Consider the following 18,156-nt stretch of genomic DNA (forward strand, 5'->3'; position numbering starts at 1 on the left):
ACAACATTATATGAAACCGTTACTCGAGTGGATCAGTAACTCCCATTCGTGGCGCCATTTCCTGAACAAATGAACACCGCTACTAACAATGATTACAAAAATGACTCTACAGATCAACAAGTTAAAATATATACGTTAAGTTGACATAACCGTCACTTAATCTTCTAATCTTGGATTGTACTGAAAAGTTATTCGACAAGATTACCAGACCAATAATTGTGAATCAAGATGCTTACACTACGGCTTCCTCAGTCACATACACCTCGAATCTTGCCCTAAATCAGTTATTTCACAACGTAAATATCATGGCCACAACATTGGGCACATTCACACACTGTAAGCACTTCTTCCTGAGATTATCGAAGTTCACGTCAGGTTAATAACGCATTTGTAAATTATTAATTCCCTCATTATCACCATCCTAAACAAAAGGGTGTCGAACATCTGTAAACAAACTGCACACTGAAAGTAAAATGGCGTCAGTCAATTTACATTCGGCAACGTTGGCGCCTTTTTCAAATTTATATTGCAACTTAATCCAACGGCGTGTTATTTGTCAAATAAAATTAAAAATTATGTTACAATTATGCAAGTCTTTGACAGATATACGAAAGTGGGTGTTTTTCAAAGGTTTTCTTTGGAGAATAAAAAAATCAAGCTACGTCATCTTCTTGAAGAATAGTGACGTGAATAACTCTAGCGGAGAAATGACGAACCACTGCACACAGCAATCTCGCAATCTGGAGCACAATGGCGGCGGATGGGAAAACGCCTCTCAACTGGCCTGGTATTCAATAATTGCATGCTAAATAGGGATGGTTAATTATATGAGTGTTGCTCCTCAAATTTGTCTTGCCTTGCATTTATATTGTCCGTAAATGTGTTTCTTAATTTTAATAAATTCCTTTTTCTTGTAGTATAAAGTGTGTTTACCGGAAAATTTATTAATGCTTTAAAAACATGTTTATAGAAGCACGGGATCTATTTCGCTCGTGGCGAGAACTGAATGATCGTAAAAGCTGCGAGGTAGTAAACCTATGGGAAAATATTCTACGAAAGAAAATTCATAAACTTGGCGATGAAAGTAAGCTTCTCTTCATGACAATGTTTTGGTGTATACTCCTTTATGTTGTGTAACTAAGGACACAATTTTGCTGTAAATAACCTAGAACTGATGGTGTACGAGCAAGTTTGCCTGGCTGCTCTTGATACGAACCGGATGGACGTAGCCGACCAATGCTTACTAGCTCTGAAAAAAGAATTTTCCGGGAGCTTAAGAGTTCGGAAATTACAAGCCATGAAATTAGAAGCAATGGAAAGGTATTTTTCTGATTAATGGCTTAAAAATATTTCATTCACCGTTTGGTTACTCTTTGTGTAATTTTTCTTTAATGCTACCTTGCTATATTGTAGAGGTATTAAGTTCAACATATTGTCGTTTGATAATATTTTTAGATATGACGAAGCTTTAGAAATACTTGATAACATAATACGAAGAGATGAAACGAATGCTGCACCAAGGAAGCGTCGTGTAGCTATCCTGAAGGCTAGAGGCCGGATATCAGAAGCCATTAAAGAATTAACTGAATATCTTAAAAAGTAACTATGAGCATTCTTCTTAATTGCTACTCATTGATAAACGTATGGGCCAAGTCTCAATCAAACAATCATTTCATTTAGATTTATGAGTGATCAAGAAGCATGGCAGGAACTATCCGAGTTGTATTTAATGGAAACTGACTTTGCTCGGGCTGCATTTTGTATGGAAGAATTACTTCTGCAAAATCCACACAACCATCTTGTTCATCAACGCTACGCGGAAATTCGGTATACCCAGGTTTGTTGTAATATAGCTTTAAGAAAGTGATAGGAACCATTTTAACCATGGATGAGATTCCTAAATGTGTTAAGTTCTGAACCGTAACCTAGAATCAGATTCTTGATTGTACAAGAAGCCATTGAGGGAGAGTCTTGACGTCATCAGGGATTAGTAATGAAGTTAACTCCTAATGAGGTTTTATTCATATTGCACCTAATTATCATTGATTGTTTCAGGGAGGTTATGAAAACATGGAAATTGCCAGAGCACACTATTGTCAAGCCATTAAACTCAACCCCAACAACATAAGGGCGCTTTATGGTCTATTTTTGGTTAGTATTACAAGACTAATAGTTGGTAAATATATGTACACATTTTTTTTTTCAAATACAAGCATGCATTTCTTAAACTTAGAAGTACCTGCTCACTAAATAAATATGACTTCATTTTCAGTTAATTTGATAGTTATGTTCAATTGAAATTGATTTGAGCCTGCTCGAGTAACTTGAAAGTTAATTTCAGATAACACTAATATTTTCCCCTTAGATTTTATCTTGTTCAAATTACTTGTTAAAGCATTTACAATTTGGCATGTTCTTTTATTAGACCTAAAGTTTGCAGAGGAAGGGTGAAATTGGTGCGCTGTACTGCAAAGTTATGTCTTTATCAGGCAGGTCTATGCTAACAGTTAGAGATAAGATGGGTAAGGTAATAGTTGTCGCAGGAAAGATCCAAGAGAGATGGAAGGAGTATAAAGAAGAACTGTATAGTAAAGAGCTTAGACCAACATTCCCGTGGAAAAATAGATAACATTCCCGTGGAACTTTTAAAATGCTTAGGAAAATGTGGGAGGAGGAGGCTGTATGGGATGATCCGTAGTATTTATGAGGAGGGAATCTGGCCGGAAGACTTCATGAGATCAGTTTTAGTTCCTATTCCAAAAAAGGTAAAGGCTACATCATGTGAGGACTAAAGACAATAAGTTTGATATCCCACGCAGATAAAGTTGTTCTCAGGATCATAAACGAAAGGATAAAGAGTAGGGCAAATGATCCCTTGGGGATGATCAGTTTGGGTTTAGGAAGGGGAGAGGTACGCGTGATGCCATTGCAGTTATGAGATTATTAATCGAGAGGAATAAAGAACACAACCAGGAGGTATTTGCCTATTTCGTAGATTTCGAAAAAGCATTTGATAGAGTGAATTGGGGAAAACTAATGAGTATATTGCAGAAAATAGGAGTAAATTGGAGGGAAAGGAGGCTAATCCACAACCTGTACATGTCTCAGACTGCTCAGGTGCGAGTGGGGAACGGGGAGTCCGGTTGGGTAGTGTTAGGTAGGGGTGTAAGGCAGGGTTGCCCATTATCACCGTTGCTGTTCAACCTGTATGCAGAGGACATGATTACCTTTTGCACTTGGATGTCGAGTGTGACTTGACACTGTTAGCAACGGCAGCAGCTCGTATGTCGAGCAACACTCGACACAGAGTTTCACCACGAGGGGGTTTGGGATTTTTTTCTATTTTTCCAATAGCTTTTCTTGTAATCATCCGCATGAAAGGACAAGTAAAGTAAAGCTTAATTAAAAGTATGGCTTGTTTTATAAATGAATAGTATCAACCCATGATGTCGTCGTCGACATAAATGCCATCTCCAAAGGATGCCACCACCAATGCAGATGTTTTTTTTTATCTATTTACTGTGTTGTAAGTTCCTTTTCATTTGCTTTGTTTGCCCTTCATTACTTGGAAGTCAGCTAAAGGTACAGCAATGCCTTTGAGAGATTGTCGGTGTCTGAAAAAAGATCGCCAGAATGCAGAGTTACCTCAGTCAGCTGTTCCTTAGTTCATTGCTTTCTAGTTTGGATTCTTTCATTTCCTTTTCTTCCTAGTGTCCGCTGTCTCATCAAACATTCTGCCTGCTCTTTTCCTATCCATTGCATAGTCAGGAATCTTGAGTAGGAGTGTCCAAGACATGAGTCATTGATTCATAGTAACTCTAACCCTAGCACTTTTTCTTTGTCATGCTTTTTAGAGGTTGCATCATCCTACTGTGGTTAAACACCCTCCTTATCTTAGTCTCGGAGGTTTGCTTATGTTTCTAGAGGTATAACGCAGATGTTTTCCCTGATGACAGAGGGTTCTCTTAAAACATATGCTTTCCCTTTAGTTGGACGATTGGTTTGCCAGCTAGTAGTTGCTCATTCTGAACGATTTTCACCTCCTCACTATGGATAAGTATTCCAAAGAATTAGAAAGCAGTGACAAAGAATTTTACATCGAAAATGACAAATTTATCAACAAATATAATAGTGACCAAAGTGAGTTATCTGAGAATGCGTTTGGAGATGATGAACCAGTCGCTGGTCCAAGTGGAACTATGGAAAGGAAAACGCCCAAAGATCAGGGTGAATGTTCTGACAGTGACAGTGATGTTGAATTCATACCAACAAAATGAAGATGCACCATTGTTTATTCAAGTGATGGTGGTAGAGATATAGGGGATAGCATTGTGCATTCGGGCATAAGGCCCAGTGAAAGTAGTGTTTATAGTGGAAAACCAGAAAAAGAAAAGTGGAATGCTGTATCTGTGAATGACCATGAGCCTAGTAGAATTCCCTTCTCCACTGGTGAGTTACGTGTTGGACCTCAAATTCCTTCTGGATGTGCCACACCGATAGAGTTTTTTCAGTGGATTTTTACAGACACATTGATACAAAATATAACGTAAGAAACTAACGAGTATGCTAGGCATAAAATTAGCCAGAAAGAACTATCGCGGCGATCCACTTGGAATAATTGGAAAGATGTGACAATTGCGTAAATGCAGGCTTTTTTTGGCGTAACACTAAATATGGGTGTATTGCATCACCCTAACTTACAGAGTTATTGGTCCATGGATTTTTAGTCTTATATACCATTTTTTCGAGCTGTTTTCAATAGAGAAAGGTTCTTGCAAATATTTTGGATGTTACGCTTGAAAAATGATCAAAAGTCAAGTAAAGATTTGAGAACAAGAACCGAGAAGGTAAACTGCTTCTTGTCATACCTTGAAATGAAATTTAGGGAGAGATTCTGTCCTGGAAGGGAGATTTCTGTTGGTGAGGCTGTTGTTGGTTTCAAGGGAAAGATGCACTTCATCACGTATAATCCTAAAAAGCCAACAAAATGGGGTATTTGTCTATTTGTCCTCTCAGATTCCAAATGTGGTTACGTACATTCATTTGTCCCTTATTATGGCGGAATAACAACTGAAACATTGGTGAGACCTGATCTCCTTTTTACTTGCAGAATAGTTTTAGAACTGCATGAAAGATTGAAGAACTCTGTATCTGGTTCTCAAGGCTATCATTTCTTCACTGACAGGTATTAAACTAGTGTCACTATTGCAAGGGAATTGCTAAAGGAAAAAACACACTTGATAGGGACAATAATGCCCAATAGGAAAGATAATCCATCTGTGATGAAACATCCAAAGCTAAAGAAAGGAGAGTTAGTGGCTTACAGGGATGAAAATATAATGCTCCTTGCATGGAAAGACAAGAGGATGGTCACAATGCTGGGTACGTGGGACACTGCAGAGACTTGAGTCTGTGAAAAGGAGAGTTAGTGGTGGGAGGAATGAAATAGTTTTCAAACCCAAGGTTGTGACAAATTACACCAAGTTTATGGGGGGAGTTGATACAGCGGATCATTACACAAGCACCTACTGTTTCATGAGGAAAACTCTAAAATGGTGGCGTAAATTGTTTTTCTGGGGGCTTGAGGTCAGTGTTGTGTATTGTACAAAGAATGCCAACAAATAAAAAAATGAAAAACCGATCTCGCATGTGAAATTTGTTAGGAAATTAATACATGATCTCATTGGAGAATTCTGAGATGGTACACAAACTTCCAGGGTTAGATTACCATCCACAAACATAGACCAAGGTTTGGATGGCAAACTCCATATAATCACACCTCACCCTAACAAAAAACATAAAGATTGTGCAGTTAGCTCTAACCGAAAAATCAGAGGTGGAAGAGGAGAGATGATATATATCTGTGAGACATGTGAGTGTAAACCAGGTCTTCATGTTTGTGTATGCTTCCAAAAATATCATAACGTGAAAAATTATAATTTAAATTATGGTTTATCAATAATTATGTCAAAAAGTCCAAATAAATAAGTTTGTATGAAAAGAAACTTCAGTTTTTCATTCTAGTGTCACGCTTAGTAAATTTGGGGTCTTTGAAAAATTGAATCACGAGTAGACAAAGGCAATCGACAAAAAAAGCCCCCGAGTGCAAATGATCAAAGAGGCATGGGAAGAACTGGAGGTAGAAATGAAAGTGGGCGGGGAATTCATAAAATCAGTTAGGTTTGCTGATGACCAAGTATTAGTTTGTCAGTCAGCCAAGCATTGCAGAGTGAATTGGAAATTCAGTGGGACATGTAAGTGATGAGAATCAATGTTAATGAAACAAAGGTTATGCGATTTTCTAGAAAGAAAAACGCAATGGTAAACATTAAAATAGGAGGGCGAAAACTAGAGCAGGTAAAACAGTTTACGTATCTTGGAAGTGTTTTGGCCCAACATGGTCTAAGCAGTAGGGACGTAAGGAGAAGAATTGCGCTAGGCAGAGGCTTTTACAAGGAGGGAGTAGATAACAGGGACGTTGAGTAAGGATATTAAGAAAATACTCTTAAAAGCTTTGATCTGGAGTGTAGCTGTGTACGGCGTGGAAACGTGGTCATTGAAGCAGGAGGATAGACTTAGACTGGAGGCTTTTGAAATGTGGGTTTGGAGAAGGTGAAATGGACAGAGAAGAAAACAAATAAGAAAGTACTTGGTATGGTGGGCGAAGAGAGGGGTTTGTTGGGAGAAATCCTATGGAGGCAGGAAAAATGGATGAAGGCGGTGTTGACCGGCAGTGGGATGTTGAAGACTTTGAGGTTGAGGGGAGAGTGTTAGGCAAACGAGGAAAGGGAAGGAACAGGATAGGGATGTTGGACATGATGAAGAGAGGAAGAAAGTGCTAGGAGATGAAGAGGGACCTGATGTAAAGTAGAATGCTGAATTTTATGTTTTGTTAGGAGTCACAAAATATTTATTTATTAGCTGTATCCATCCAAAAACCTACTTTTAAGGTATTCTACCTCACCGGTAGATTACCTTACAAAAAATATATTGAACCTCTCCCAGCAATTTCAACTTGGTTTATGAATTGATGAGCTAGATGGATCTAATATAAATTATTTATTGGCTTTCATGACACTTTTAAATCAAGAAGTTGTTTACCAAAGAGGGGTCGTGTTGAAAATATTTTTATCTCCTTGGATTTGAGGAGGGATCTTTATTTTTTCATGTGTAGTAATTAAATTTAACAGAGGAAAATATATCAATATTTAATTTATTTGTATATTGTTAGTTTCCACCAGACAAAATTTCAGTGTATGAGCTTTTTTTTAACTGCGAGGGTGAATTGTATTCCATTAAAATGTAAAGCTCACTACTCATCTTTCTCAGTATAAGTTAAAACTTTTGCTCATTGAATTAATTTTTAAATATGATGAGAAGCGAATACACTTTGCCCTTGTTTTCTTTGTTTAATCATTCAATAAATATCCGTAGAAAAGATGGGATGCGTGCATTTCATTTAGTTAAAAACATTAATGTGAAGTCACACCTCAGACAAATGAAAATGCTCAGAGTGGTTGCTCATACAGTAAGGTTGGAGTACTCATTTGTTCTTGGATCTTATTATTTTGTTATAATGCAAAGTTTAATATTTTGGGCTGTCAATAGCATTGGTATATTTCTCTTGGATTATGGAACTAGTACGTCTTATGGAAATGCAATGCTGTCTGCGAAGTAACTTCTGCTTTAATATGGTACAATGTAGAGTGGGAACAGATGTGCCACCTTCATGGCACAAGGTAATGTCACTCCGCATGCAAGCAAGCATTCCAAAGGCAGATTACTCTTTGTTCCGCAAGGTCATTCCGAAAATGTGCTACAGTTGAGAATTTCCCCTACTGGGAGAGGCACAGAGTAATAAGATTTCTGCTGCCAAATTTTGATAAATTATATTGAAATTCACCTTAAACTTTGTGAAGTTTATAAAGAAGATAGAATGAGTGAAGGTTCGAGACGTTCAACTCTCGGGTCTACTGTGAAACATTAAAAAGTTGAGGAGGGCAATCCCAAGCAAAACATGGCACTTTGAGCTCTCAGGTGTTAAAACTATTTGTCATCATTCACTTGCATTCTTCAGTGCATACTGGAACATATCGAAACAATTGAATTGGGAATAGTTCAACTACCCACATTTTGTCGGGGTTTGCCACCCGAGGGATTACCACCACTTCATCTTAGGACCTAAAGGAATGTTGGTGTATCACAGCACTTAGAAGATGGAGGTTTTTCCATACCGTGATGTACCATTAAGGACGAGTAGAAATTAAAGTTGGTAGAATTATTTGACAACTGGGTATAAAAGCTTGTTTAACTTATTAAGTGTCACAGTGAAAAAGCAGTGCCAAAGTGTGACTTTGTGATGTAAGTGATAAAAGTACTCATATACTGTCTTTTGAATAGTGTATGTATGAGTAGAACAAAACTTAGTAATTGTAAATGCATTGTTAAACTTAAGTGATGCATCTATCTTTTTGGCTTTCTACAGACATCTTCTAACATAGCACTTTCACCAAAAACAACATCCCAGAAGCGAAAGGATGCCGGCAAGCTTGCTCAGTGGGCACTGAGGCAAATTCAGGAAAGGTATGGTTCCAGAATTGATGGCTAAGAATCCATTTTAAGAACTAAGTACATGTGTATGCATTCTTTTTGTTTTTCTCGGGTACAAACCATTTGATCATTTGAAAAAATTATGACTATTAAGGGCCATTTTATAGTTGCTTGAAAAGAGAAATGTTTTAGATTTCAAAGTACGTATAATTTGTATCTATAAATAAGTCTTCCTGTGTATGTTTTGAAAATATACTCTATGATACTAAATAGAATATTTTCAATTTTAAAAACACCAGTTCAGTGCTTATTTTAAGCGTATGGGACTTAATTTTTTTATTCAGCAAATTGTTTATGTATTTGTTACTTTTTAAAATGGGTTACAGTGTATCAACTGTTTAAAAGGTTTTTTATATGAAACCAATGGCATGTTACACATAGCTTAGTATGTATAATTTATCTCTTTGCTTATTTGTTGTATGCTTAGGCCAATGATCCTTTCAAACTGGAGATCATCCACATGAGTGGGTTTGACTTGATTGTGGTCTGGTGCTCGGAGATGACTAAGTAGTGCTACCTCTTTTGTGTGAATCACTGCTTTCCGAATGATGAAAATAGCTGATTTAAAATCTACCAGTGGCATAAAATTGTTTCAGCTGCTATGACATCTACCAGCAGTTAGGTGGAAGAAGGGACTATTTAGTCTTAATCTCATCCCAATAGAGACGTTTTATTATTATCGTTACAGTATTTCAGCCTGAGGTCCCAAGGCTGGCTATTAGTGAAGTAAAAATTTAATCTTGCGGTAAAGGTGTTGGCCCTCCCCTTGAATTATATCTGGTACACTGTTAAATGGCATGTGCCTTCTGGTGACCATTAGAGCTGTTCTGGCGGGAGCTATAATAAATGCTCCAGGTAGGGTCACCCATGCCAGATAGGTCAAAGGGTAGGAGCCAGATGAAAGGTACTTCGCGCAGCGTCTGTTCGTCAGTTAAGTGGCTTGGAAGGTCTAAGTGTTCAAAACACCTTCGAGGGAGTCTGCAATGAAAAGAGACGTTTCAGGCGTGATCTGGTGGAATATCACAATTAATTTAAAATTGGCCATATTTTTTAAATCAATTGGAGAGAGGCAAAGAGAGTCAGTGGAAAGAAAGGAATGCACGTTGAGAAGGCTCATTAGAACTTTGATTATGAATGTGGTTTTGTACATTTGGGGAACAGTCATAGAAGCGAGAATATTGTGTGGATTGGACAATTTTTACGCGCTGATGTGGAGAAGGATGGAAGAGGTGAAATGGGCGGAAAAGAAAACAAATGAGGAACTGGGCATACTGTAGTCTCGTCTATGTCCTTCCAAAACTTACCTTTAACTATAGAATTCCATTAATTATGATGGTTCTGCCTTTTCACATATATTCTGCACCCCTGCTTGTCTCGTTTCTTCATCCTCTGCACATGCTATATGCTTACCTTTATAAATCACACATTTGGCATTCATATATTGATCAATCTTTTTTCCCCAGCAAAGCCTTTCATGAGATTATAATATTCACTGCAGTGTATCTATGATCCCATAAAATGTTTGTGGACTTCTCATTGAATGCTGGTGTTCCAACATTTCCAAACATGCTTCCTTGAACCAGCTGGCAGAGTGTTCTGTTGTCCTCTATACATACATACTGTAGACTGTATTAACCAGACAGTCCCTTGAAAAACTTATTTAGCAAGCCTATGTAATAATCTGCAAGTGTAGGTGTAAACGAGATTTATGAGACAATCATCCACATGAGTTCCATTTATCCTGTGTGTGATTAAGATCAATGTTCAAATTACGCCTGTTTCATGGATGAAAAAATTTTGCTGACTGTAAAAAATTGGAATTTGGAAAGTGACCGCTGAAAAATGATGCACAAAACCATCATTTTCTTGCCTATTCTGGTACATCTATTTATTCATCATAATATATTTAGGTGTGGGTGTTACCATATTAACAGAGTTAACACTCTTTGTGCCTCCTAATCTAATTTGTAAGCAATAAGTAAGTCCTTAAGGAAAATATTATTTTGGCTAGATTTTTTTTGAAAAATCCTTATAGGTCGCTACTCATTGAAAACTTTTCCTTAACTTTTTTGATTCATCCAAAAAGTATGGTGTCAGAAATTCCTCGAAATAGGCATCTGCATTGGTGGTGACGACCTCCTTTGACAGCAATCCTTTTCCATCGAGCCTTTTTTTTAGAATGGAAATAAAAGAAGTCGCTAGGGCAAAATCTGGTGAATATGGTGGGTTGTTATAATTCTAACTTAATTCCATAATTTTGCAATTACAACCGTGCTGGCATGATTTCTGTTGCTGGACTAGAATTTTTTTCATTACTAAATGAGGGCATTTTTTCTTGATTTCTTTGTTCAACCAGTGTGATAATGATGAAATATACTACTTATCTTTTGTTCTTTTTGCGAATAGTCAGTGTAGATGATTATGCCTGGACATCAAAAAAACCGTGGCCATCACCTTGTTGGCCAATTTCACTGTCTTCATCTGCTTTGGAGTCGGATCGCACTAAGAAAGCCACTGTTTCGACTCTGTTTTTGACTTTGGGTGTTGTAGCGTATCCATGTTATGTCAACATTAATGTGCAAGATCTGTTTAAAATGTTCCCGAACTTCATTTTTTACAAGAAATACTTCATCACAAATTATTTATCAGGGTCCCCTTCAGTGTAGTCTCCTCCACAGTGTATGCTTTTATTCCAACTGTCTTTGTACTTTTTGAAACACTTCAGGATCACTTCTCTTGGAATGCTCATAAGCTTCTCCATCAAATTTTCTTTAGCTCTGGAATGGTGGCAAATCTTTTTCCTTCGAGCTGGGTTTTAAGTTTGGGGAACAGGAAAGAGTCACATAGGGCCAGGTCTGGTGAGTAGGGTGGGTGGGGAAGCACAGTGGTCTTGTTTTTGGATAAAAACTCAACGAGTTCTGGAAGACAAATGAGCCGATGCATTGTGGTGGTGAATAAAGTATTGCCTGCTCCTCCTAAGTTTGGGCTGTTTTCGCCTGATTCCCTTACTTTGGTATTCATGATACACAATCCCCTTTGCATAAAAAAATAAGTCAACCTCACCTTGAAATTCAAGCAAACTTGTCTTCCTTTTTTGGGGGGATGTTTCACCAATCCATTGTGAAGATTGCACTTTTGTTTCAATGCCATATATCCATAAACCCTTGACTCATCCATAATCTGTTGCGATCCTGGACAAGAAGGTTTCATTCTCTTCAGCTCGATCAAACAGTGTCTGACAAACTTGAACTCAATGTTATTTCTGGTCTGCTGTCATCAGGCGAGGTAAAAATTTGGCAGTGGCTCAAATTTTCTTCAATTTTTCTGTCAAGCTGGCAAAACACATATGAATCGAGATGCCACACTCTTCTTCAAGTTCCCTGATAGTCAAGCATTTATTGGCATCTGATTGGATTGTTCACTTTCTCACCAATCATTGTTAATGGTCTTCTGGAACTCTAGTTGTCTTCTACTGATTGCTGCCCCTCTTTGAATTGGGTAAACCACTCATAACATGTGGTATGTCTAATAGCACCCTCATCATAAGCCTTGGTAATCAAATCAAAAATTTGAAGGATTTGCAGAGTTTCACACAGAATTTCACAGGACAAAGCTGCTCCTTCAAAGACCTAATTCCTGCAGATCCAATTTTTCGCTGTACTTTACAAACACCCATTCTCATAAATGGCCGTAGCTAATCAACAAAACAATCATCAAAATGGTGGAAGGCGTTTATTCGGGAACTTTCCATGGACACAGTGCATCCCAGCTGATTAAAAAATAACTGACTGTAGGGGCACTTGTCAAAAAGTTCAGCAACGTTTTGAACAGACCTTGTATCAACACAGAAACTCTTCAGCATTGTGACAGAAAAGCACCAAACCAGGCTCTTAATCGACCACACAATTGTGTTTATTCCCCACTGAGATCCACCCATCTTGCCTAATTTTATTTCACGTCCAATTTATGTGCAAAATTGAAAACACTGTACCTTGTGATGTGCCATGGTCTCAACTATTTCAAGTTCGTCCATCACTCCGAATCATAAGGGGGAATGTTGTCAATCAATTCAGAGAAAGTTACTTCCACTGAATGTCCCAAACGATGCTCATCAATGGTGGATGGAAGGCCATTTTTAAACTCATTAACCCAATTGCAAACAGTCGCAAACACAGGAGCAGATGTGCCATGAACATTTAGCTTTGTTCTCTTTTGGTGTTAAGCCTTTCAAATAGAAGTGTTTAATCATCACGTGAAACTAATTTTTTTCCATTTTTCTAAATAAACAAAATTTTTTGCTTCAATAGACTGTGAAAAGGAAACCGCGTGATGGATGTAGCTAAAACTTAAATAGTAGTCTTACCGAAAGAATAACTTTACCAATGCTGCATGTGCCATCTGGATTTTCTGAGGTACTATTGAGTGACCCTCATGCTAGTGTGAAATGCCAAAGGTGTTTCTAAAAATGAAACAAGTTTTAGCAAAAAAATATTGTGAAGACATTTTAAAATTCCAATCTTGAGTTCTTTTTGTGGTAAAAAGGCAATGCTTGTTGTTTACAATTTTTTTAAATTACTTGAACAACAGACCTGACTATTGCACTACTAAAAACAATTACCGTATATTTTTGGCCACAAATATTATTTCTTGGTACAAAAAAATGTTTTTATTTCAAGTATACTGATCAAAATAATATTTTTACGATAAATGGTTGATGTAGAACAAATGTGACCAACATAAAATGAAAATAAACAAATTAATTAATTTTTTGTATGCCTCTTGCAATTGTTCGTGGCCAGGAAGATCGACGTGACGAGTTCCTCACAACATGGATTCCAGGCTTTTTCCAGATGGATCAATCGCTTGTGGTGAACCAAACCAATGCCATGAACACTATTCTCACACTTCATGAAAACTCTTTGCGGCTTAAGTTTCTTTTTTTTGCCATGTTCTCCAGTACAAACAACCTTCTTTATTTTCTACCTGTCGAGGAAGTTGCTGCAATCCAGCTTTTGATCTTTGTGGTTGTCCTCTAATTCTTAGTTTCTTCCATGACACCCACACCACCGTCATAGGAATTATCTCCACTGGGGAATCTGGGCATCTCCACTTGTGTGTCCATTTCCATCGGAGCTATAACAAATAACTGACCATATCATCATACAGGTATTCTTTTGTTGTACCTTCATTTGGCATTTCCAGGACTAAAATACACTCTTTGGAAAGAGGTAGCACTCTGTCTTCAAACTGTTTGTGAGGTCAGGTTAATTCCTCTAGCCAATAATGAGAGGCTCCTATGATGTTATTTCGGTCAGCCGGTGACAACCAACGGGAAGAGTTGGTTGGAAAGGGAGAGTCAAGTTAGGCTTGACGGTGAGATGATGTCATTACCGAAGCACTGTTCAATGTCAAGTGAGTGGCTCCAGTCAATAGCTCACGTGTCTTTTTTCGAGCTGTTTGACCCACACTCTCACCTTTGCTGAACCTCACTGGGCTCATCAAGTTGTAAATAAGAAACCAGCCTACGTCATTTCTTCTGTCTAGCATCCACAACCTCTCTCTTTGGCATAGGACTGCTGATAAAGTCGATCTGTGTGAAGCTCACATGACCACAGCAGACGGAACGAGGCAGTAGAAAGAAAATGATTGCAGTGTAGTGTTTGAATCTGATCACCGAGTCGTTGAGGTCGGAGCTACTGTATTTCCAAGAGTGGGGTACCCTCCACCCACTTGGGACCGTTGGGCAAAGAGAGAATTTTGTTAGATCATGAAACAAAGCCAAATTTCAGCAATTTATTGTGAATTAACAAGAGACTCAGGGCAGTGGCTTAGTAGCACAACACGGACTGGCTTTCCCGACTATTACAAAAATATGTCATAGGATTGTGGGAGGATTTTTTTTATTAAACCAGTAAAACTATGCAACAATTTCAGAGTGTAAAAATCATTCGCCTTGACTCGGATTCGAACCCAGATCCCTCAATATCCGGTCGAGTGCTTTAGCCACTTCAGCTACCGAGGTGTCCTCTTAAACTCTGAAATTTTGTCTGACGCCTCGGTAGCTTAAGTGGCTAAAGCACTCGACCGGATATTGAGGGATCTGGGTTCGAATCCCAGTCAAGGCGAATGATTTTTACACTCTGAAATTGTTGCATTGATATGCACATTAGCGGATGACTCCGTTAAAAGTTACTGTTGCGGCATCTCCTGCAGTTTCTTTGGAATTTGTCATAGTAAAACTATGTAGTAAAAAGCAAGAAAAATATGTCATATTAATTTGGTTAGTAAAACTTTCATTATGTCATTCCATTCAAATGATATTTATTGGTATCCACCAGAACCCAGACAGTATAGTGCTTTTATTTCCTTATAGAAATCAATTTGTCTTGCGATAATGGACCGAAATATGGGATATGCCTCTTAGATTTTCTGTTGTCATGCATTGAATTGTTTTTATGTTTATCTCCTAATTTGCAATTCCGGAAGAAATGTAGAGACCAATGTAGCAATTAATCATTAAGTTAACTTATAAATTATTTGTGTCAAATGATCTGCATCAATAATTTTAGGGAACACCGGTCTGTGGTGAGTTTCACTTCTACTGTGGAAAATGGGGGCAGCAAGTGAGGAAAATGTTGAAAGAGGACTAGGTATGATGTCAGTGAACAAATAAAGTAGATGTGTGTATTCAAGAGATTTCTCGTGAGTTTTAATATGTAACGTCAGCTATTTCGCTTCTATTCAGAATCAGTGAAAAGGACTTGCGTGAAGACCATCTGCCTTTCCTTGATTGAAGGCTCTCATTAACAGAAATCGTGTCATCAATATTCTAGCTCAATCTCTTCCAGTGAAATTATAAGTGAACTTCCAACGAAGTTATATTGTACGAGGGTTGCTATGTATATTTTTAGCCTTGACAACACTAAGTTCTTTAGGCGCCATCTGAAAGTTGGACCGTTTTAATGCTTCTTCAGAACATTTTGTCATTCGATCGTATCTTGTGTTGTTTATAGTGACTCCAAAATTTTGTCTCAGCAATAAAATGAAATTAACTCCTGAACACATTTGTGCGATGATTTTTTACAACTTTGGACATAGATTATGAAGACGAGAGTGCATCGATCAAAGTACTTCCACTTCTGGCAATGAAGCAGCATCCTTTGCCACTGTGAAATGCTGGTATAACAAATTCCATCATGGTTGCCGTTCGCTCAGCGACGAAAGTCATGCAAAATCACTTGTTGTGCCAGAAAACACCAATGCCGTGCAAGAACTAGTGGAGGAAGGTCGTCATGTGACTTATCGCGAGATTGAGGCATCGTTTAGGATTCGTATGGAGAGCATCAATATGATATTGTGTCAACATTTAGTTGTGAAAAAAATTTGTTCTCGTTGGATCCTGCATAATTTGACAAAAGCTCAAAAAGATGTTTTTGTCAATTGGTGCAAAGGAATGCTCAACAGATGCAATGGTCGTGCATCAAAAGCTGTGTCGCATGACATCTACACAGGTGAAGAATCTTGGATCTATGCGCATGAGCTCGAAACAAAACAGCAATCCCCTATGGATATGGGTCTTCCAAGACAAGCCAAATCCAACAAAAGTGATTCATGCAAGAAGCACAGCGAAGCAAACGATCACCTGTTTCTCCGGAATTACTGGACAATTCATGGTTTTACGTTGCTCTGATGGTACGACTGCGCCGTCAGAACTACCTAGAACCGTGAATTCTGAATGGTACACGAGCATTTGTTGGCCAGAAGTGCTTCTTGAAGTACAGAAAAAGAAGCGGCAACGAAGGATCATTCTTCATCATGACAATGCAAGCTCTCACAGATCTGCTGGCTGAAGCAAGTGCTTATTTGACTGGCAGAAACACCAAATTGATGGGTCATCCTCCATACGGCCCTGATTTAGCGCCAAGTGACTTCTTTTTATTCCTGTATATCAAGAAAAAATTGCATGGCCAATGTTTTTCGGTGCCTGAAGAAGCTCTTCCACACTGATTGAGGTACCTCCGAGACATGGAGGTACCTCAATCAGTGTGGAAAATCTGTTATGAAAATTGGTTTGAGTGCATGCAAAAGTGTATTGATTATCATGGAGAATGCTTCGAAAAACAATAAATTACTGTCTTTTCATTATTAGGCTATAAATATAAATAGCAACCCTCGTATATACGTATTTTAATGTTAGTCAAGGTATCCATGTTCTTCCTTACACCTTGCTGTGTCTTGTTTGCTGTATGGTGGCTAGATACGAGGAGCCAAACCAGGTGGAGGCCCTCGAGGGAATGCTGAGTGGTCTGCAGTTGGGCCCTGCTGCCGTGGTGAGCGCGCCACAGTCCTCGACATCACCCTCCAGCCAATGAGCCTTGGAGGAATTCCATCATATCACGGTCATTTCGGAAGCCCAAAGATCATTAACGATCCCACTTCTAACATGGCAGAATACATGTATTCAGTACAAGTCGAGAGAAGTGCATTGGATTGTCAAAATATCTCTCCATGTAATTGTTTTGTGTAGAGTCTTGATTGCATTTGTTTTATTTGTATTTATCTTGCATTATGTAAGGAAAAATTCTCATAGCATCCTCTTATTGTTATATTTGTTAATTATAATTATCTGTTAATGGTGTAAGGGAGTTAATTGTTTAGTGAGGGGAAGGTGGATCTACCAGGTGGCCTTAATGTGTGAACATTCATTTATATGTACACATGTGTACCTGTGAGCTTTTTATACACAAGACAGAAATCACAGCATATATTTAAATGTGTGGAGCAGCACACTTGGAATGCCACTGTAATGAGTGCCAAAGATTGTACAACTCTGAGATCTGTTGTCAGTTGATTTTGTGGAGCAAATAATCACTTATATCATGTGAAGGTTGTTTTTTTCATGGCAACGTCACTGTTGCTGCCAACTCCTCTCCTCATCCCTAGTGAGGACCTCTCTGAAATTCTGCTGGAAGACCTTTCCATAATTCGTGATAGGTGTCACAGTTAAAGTTTTCAGATATAGCCGGTCACTGTATTCGCACTTCTTGGTAATTTTCCACACTTTTGTGTACGAAAGCTTCAATGCATTGCATGAAATGTCAGTATTTTTGGAACTTTGAAGAAGATACATGAGAAAGCAATGATATATTTTACCTGAGGATAATGATAGTAAAGTCGGAGGAACATTGTTGATATTAATGTTTTTTGCATGGTGCACCCCAAAATATTATTTTTAATAACTCAAAATTGTGCTGTCACATTCAATCGGGGTCACCTACTGACTTCTCACCTCATAAGAAAGTTTTATCATTATGGTTTGCATCCTTATTAAAGAATATTGGTGCGGTACATAGTAGCGTACCCAAAACTTGTGGCAGACTCTCCACCAATTTTTATTACGTGGTTGTATTTTAGAGATCACTACTTTCCAATCGAATGTTGCCCAGTACCATTCTTCTTATTACTTTTTCCACCTTTTTCTGTTGGGATTGGAATCCTGGCATTAGTTTATATTGGCAGGTAAATTCAGTAGATTTGATTAACTTT

The 18,156-nt window shown here is 38.1% G+C and overlaps 2 protein-coding genes across 7 annotated transcripts in view; one reads left to right on the forward strand and one right to left on the reverse strand.

Annotated features, from left to right (window-relative positions):
• The window catches only part of vtd (RAD21 cohesin complex component verthandi), a 49,392-nt gene extending 48,946 nt beyond the window's left edge, over nucleotides 1-446 (reverse strand). The window contains exon 1 of one of the 3 annotated variants that reach the window (XM_071594767.1): nucleotides 237-446. The gene's annotated coding sequence lies outside the window, so the exon portion shown is untranslated. Of the gene's footprint in view, nucleotides 1-5; nucleotides 50-236 lie in introns of those variants that run through there. The other 2 variants (XM_071594768.1, XM_071594769.1) reach the window with 2 other exon arrangements.
• Nucleotides 447-712: 266 nt separating this feature from the next.
• Nucleotides 713-17,496, forward strand: LOC139696240 (ER membrane protein complex subunit 2-like). 4 transcript variants are annotated; one of them, XM_071594920.1, is made up of 8 exons: nucleotides 713-787; nucleotides 971-1,084; nucleotides 1,170-1,320; nucleotides 1,456-1,599; nucleotides 1,681-1,837; nucleotides 2,056-2,151; nucleotides 8,486-8,583; nucleotides 16,868-17,101. In XM_071594920.1, exons 1-8 carry the CDS (start codon nucleotides 751-753, stop codon nucleotides 16,980-16,982), a joined length of 912 nt encoding a protein of 303 aa, XP_071451021.1. In that variant the 5' UTR covers nucleotides 713-750; the 3' UTR covers nucleotides 16,983-17,101. The 4 variants fall into 4 exon arrangements, with proteins under 4 accessions (XP_071451021.1, XP_071451019.1, XP_071451020.1 ...); XM_071594918.1 differs by lacking the exon at nucleotides 8,486-8,583 and having other exon boundaries at nucleotides 16,868-17,496; XM_071594919.1 differs by lacking the exon at nucleotides 8,486-8,583 and having other exon boundaries at nucleotides 745-787; nucleotides 918-1,084; nucleotides 16,868-17,496.
• Nucleotides 17,497-18,156: the final 660 nt, after the last annotated feature.

This window comes from Hetaerina americana, unplaced genomic scaffold (genome assembly GCF_022747635.1).
Source record: "Hetaerina americana unplaced genomic scaffold, ioHetAmer1.1.p SCAF_7, whole genome shotgun sequence".
NCBI classification, from domain to species: domain Eukaryota; kingdom Metazoa; phylum Arthropoda; class Insecta; order Odonata; family Calopterygidae; genus Hetaerina; species Hetaerina americana.

Bases quoted from the DNA above. Each gene is read 5' to 3' on its own strand.
- LOC139696240 (XM_071594918.1), top strand. From the start codon at position 751: ATGGCGGCGGATGGGAAAACGCCTCTCAACTGGCCTG. The intron at 1,321-1,455 runs GTATTTTTCTGA...TAATATTTTTAG, and splicing joins AAATTAGAAGCAATGGAAAG to ATATGACGAAGCTTTAGAAA. The intron at 2,152-16,867 runs GTTAGTATTACA...TATGGTGGCTAG, and splicing joins CGCTTTATGGTCTATTTTTG to ATACGAGGAGCCAAACCAGG.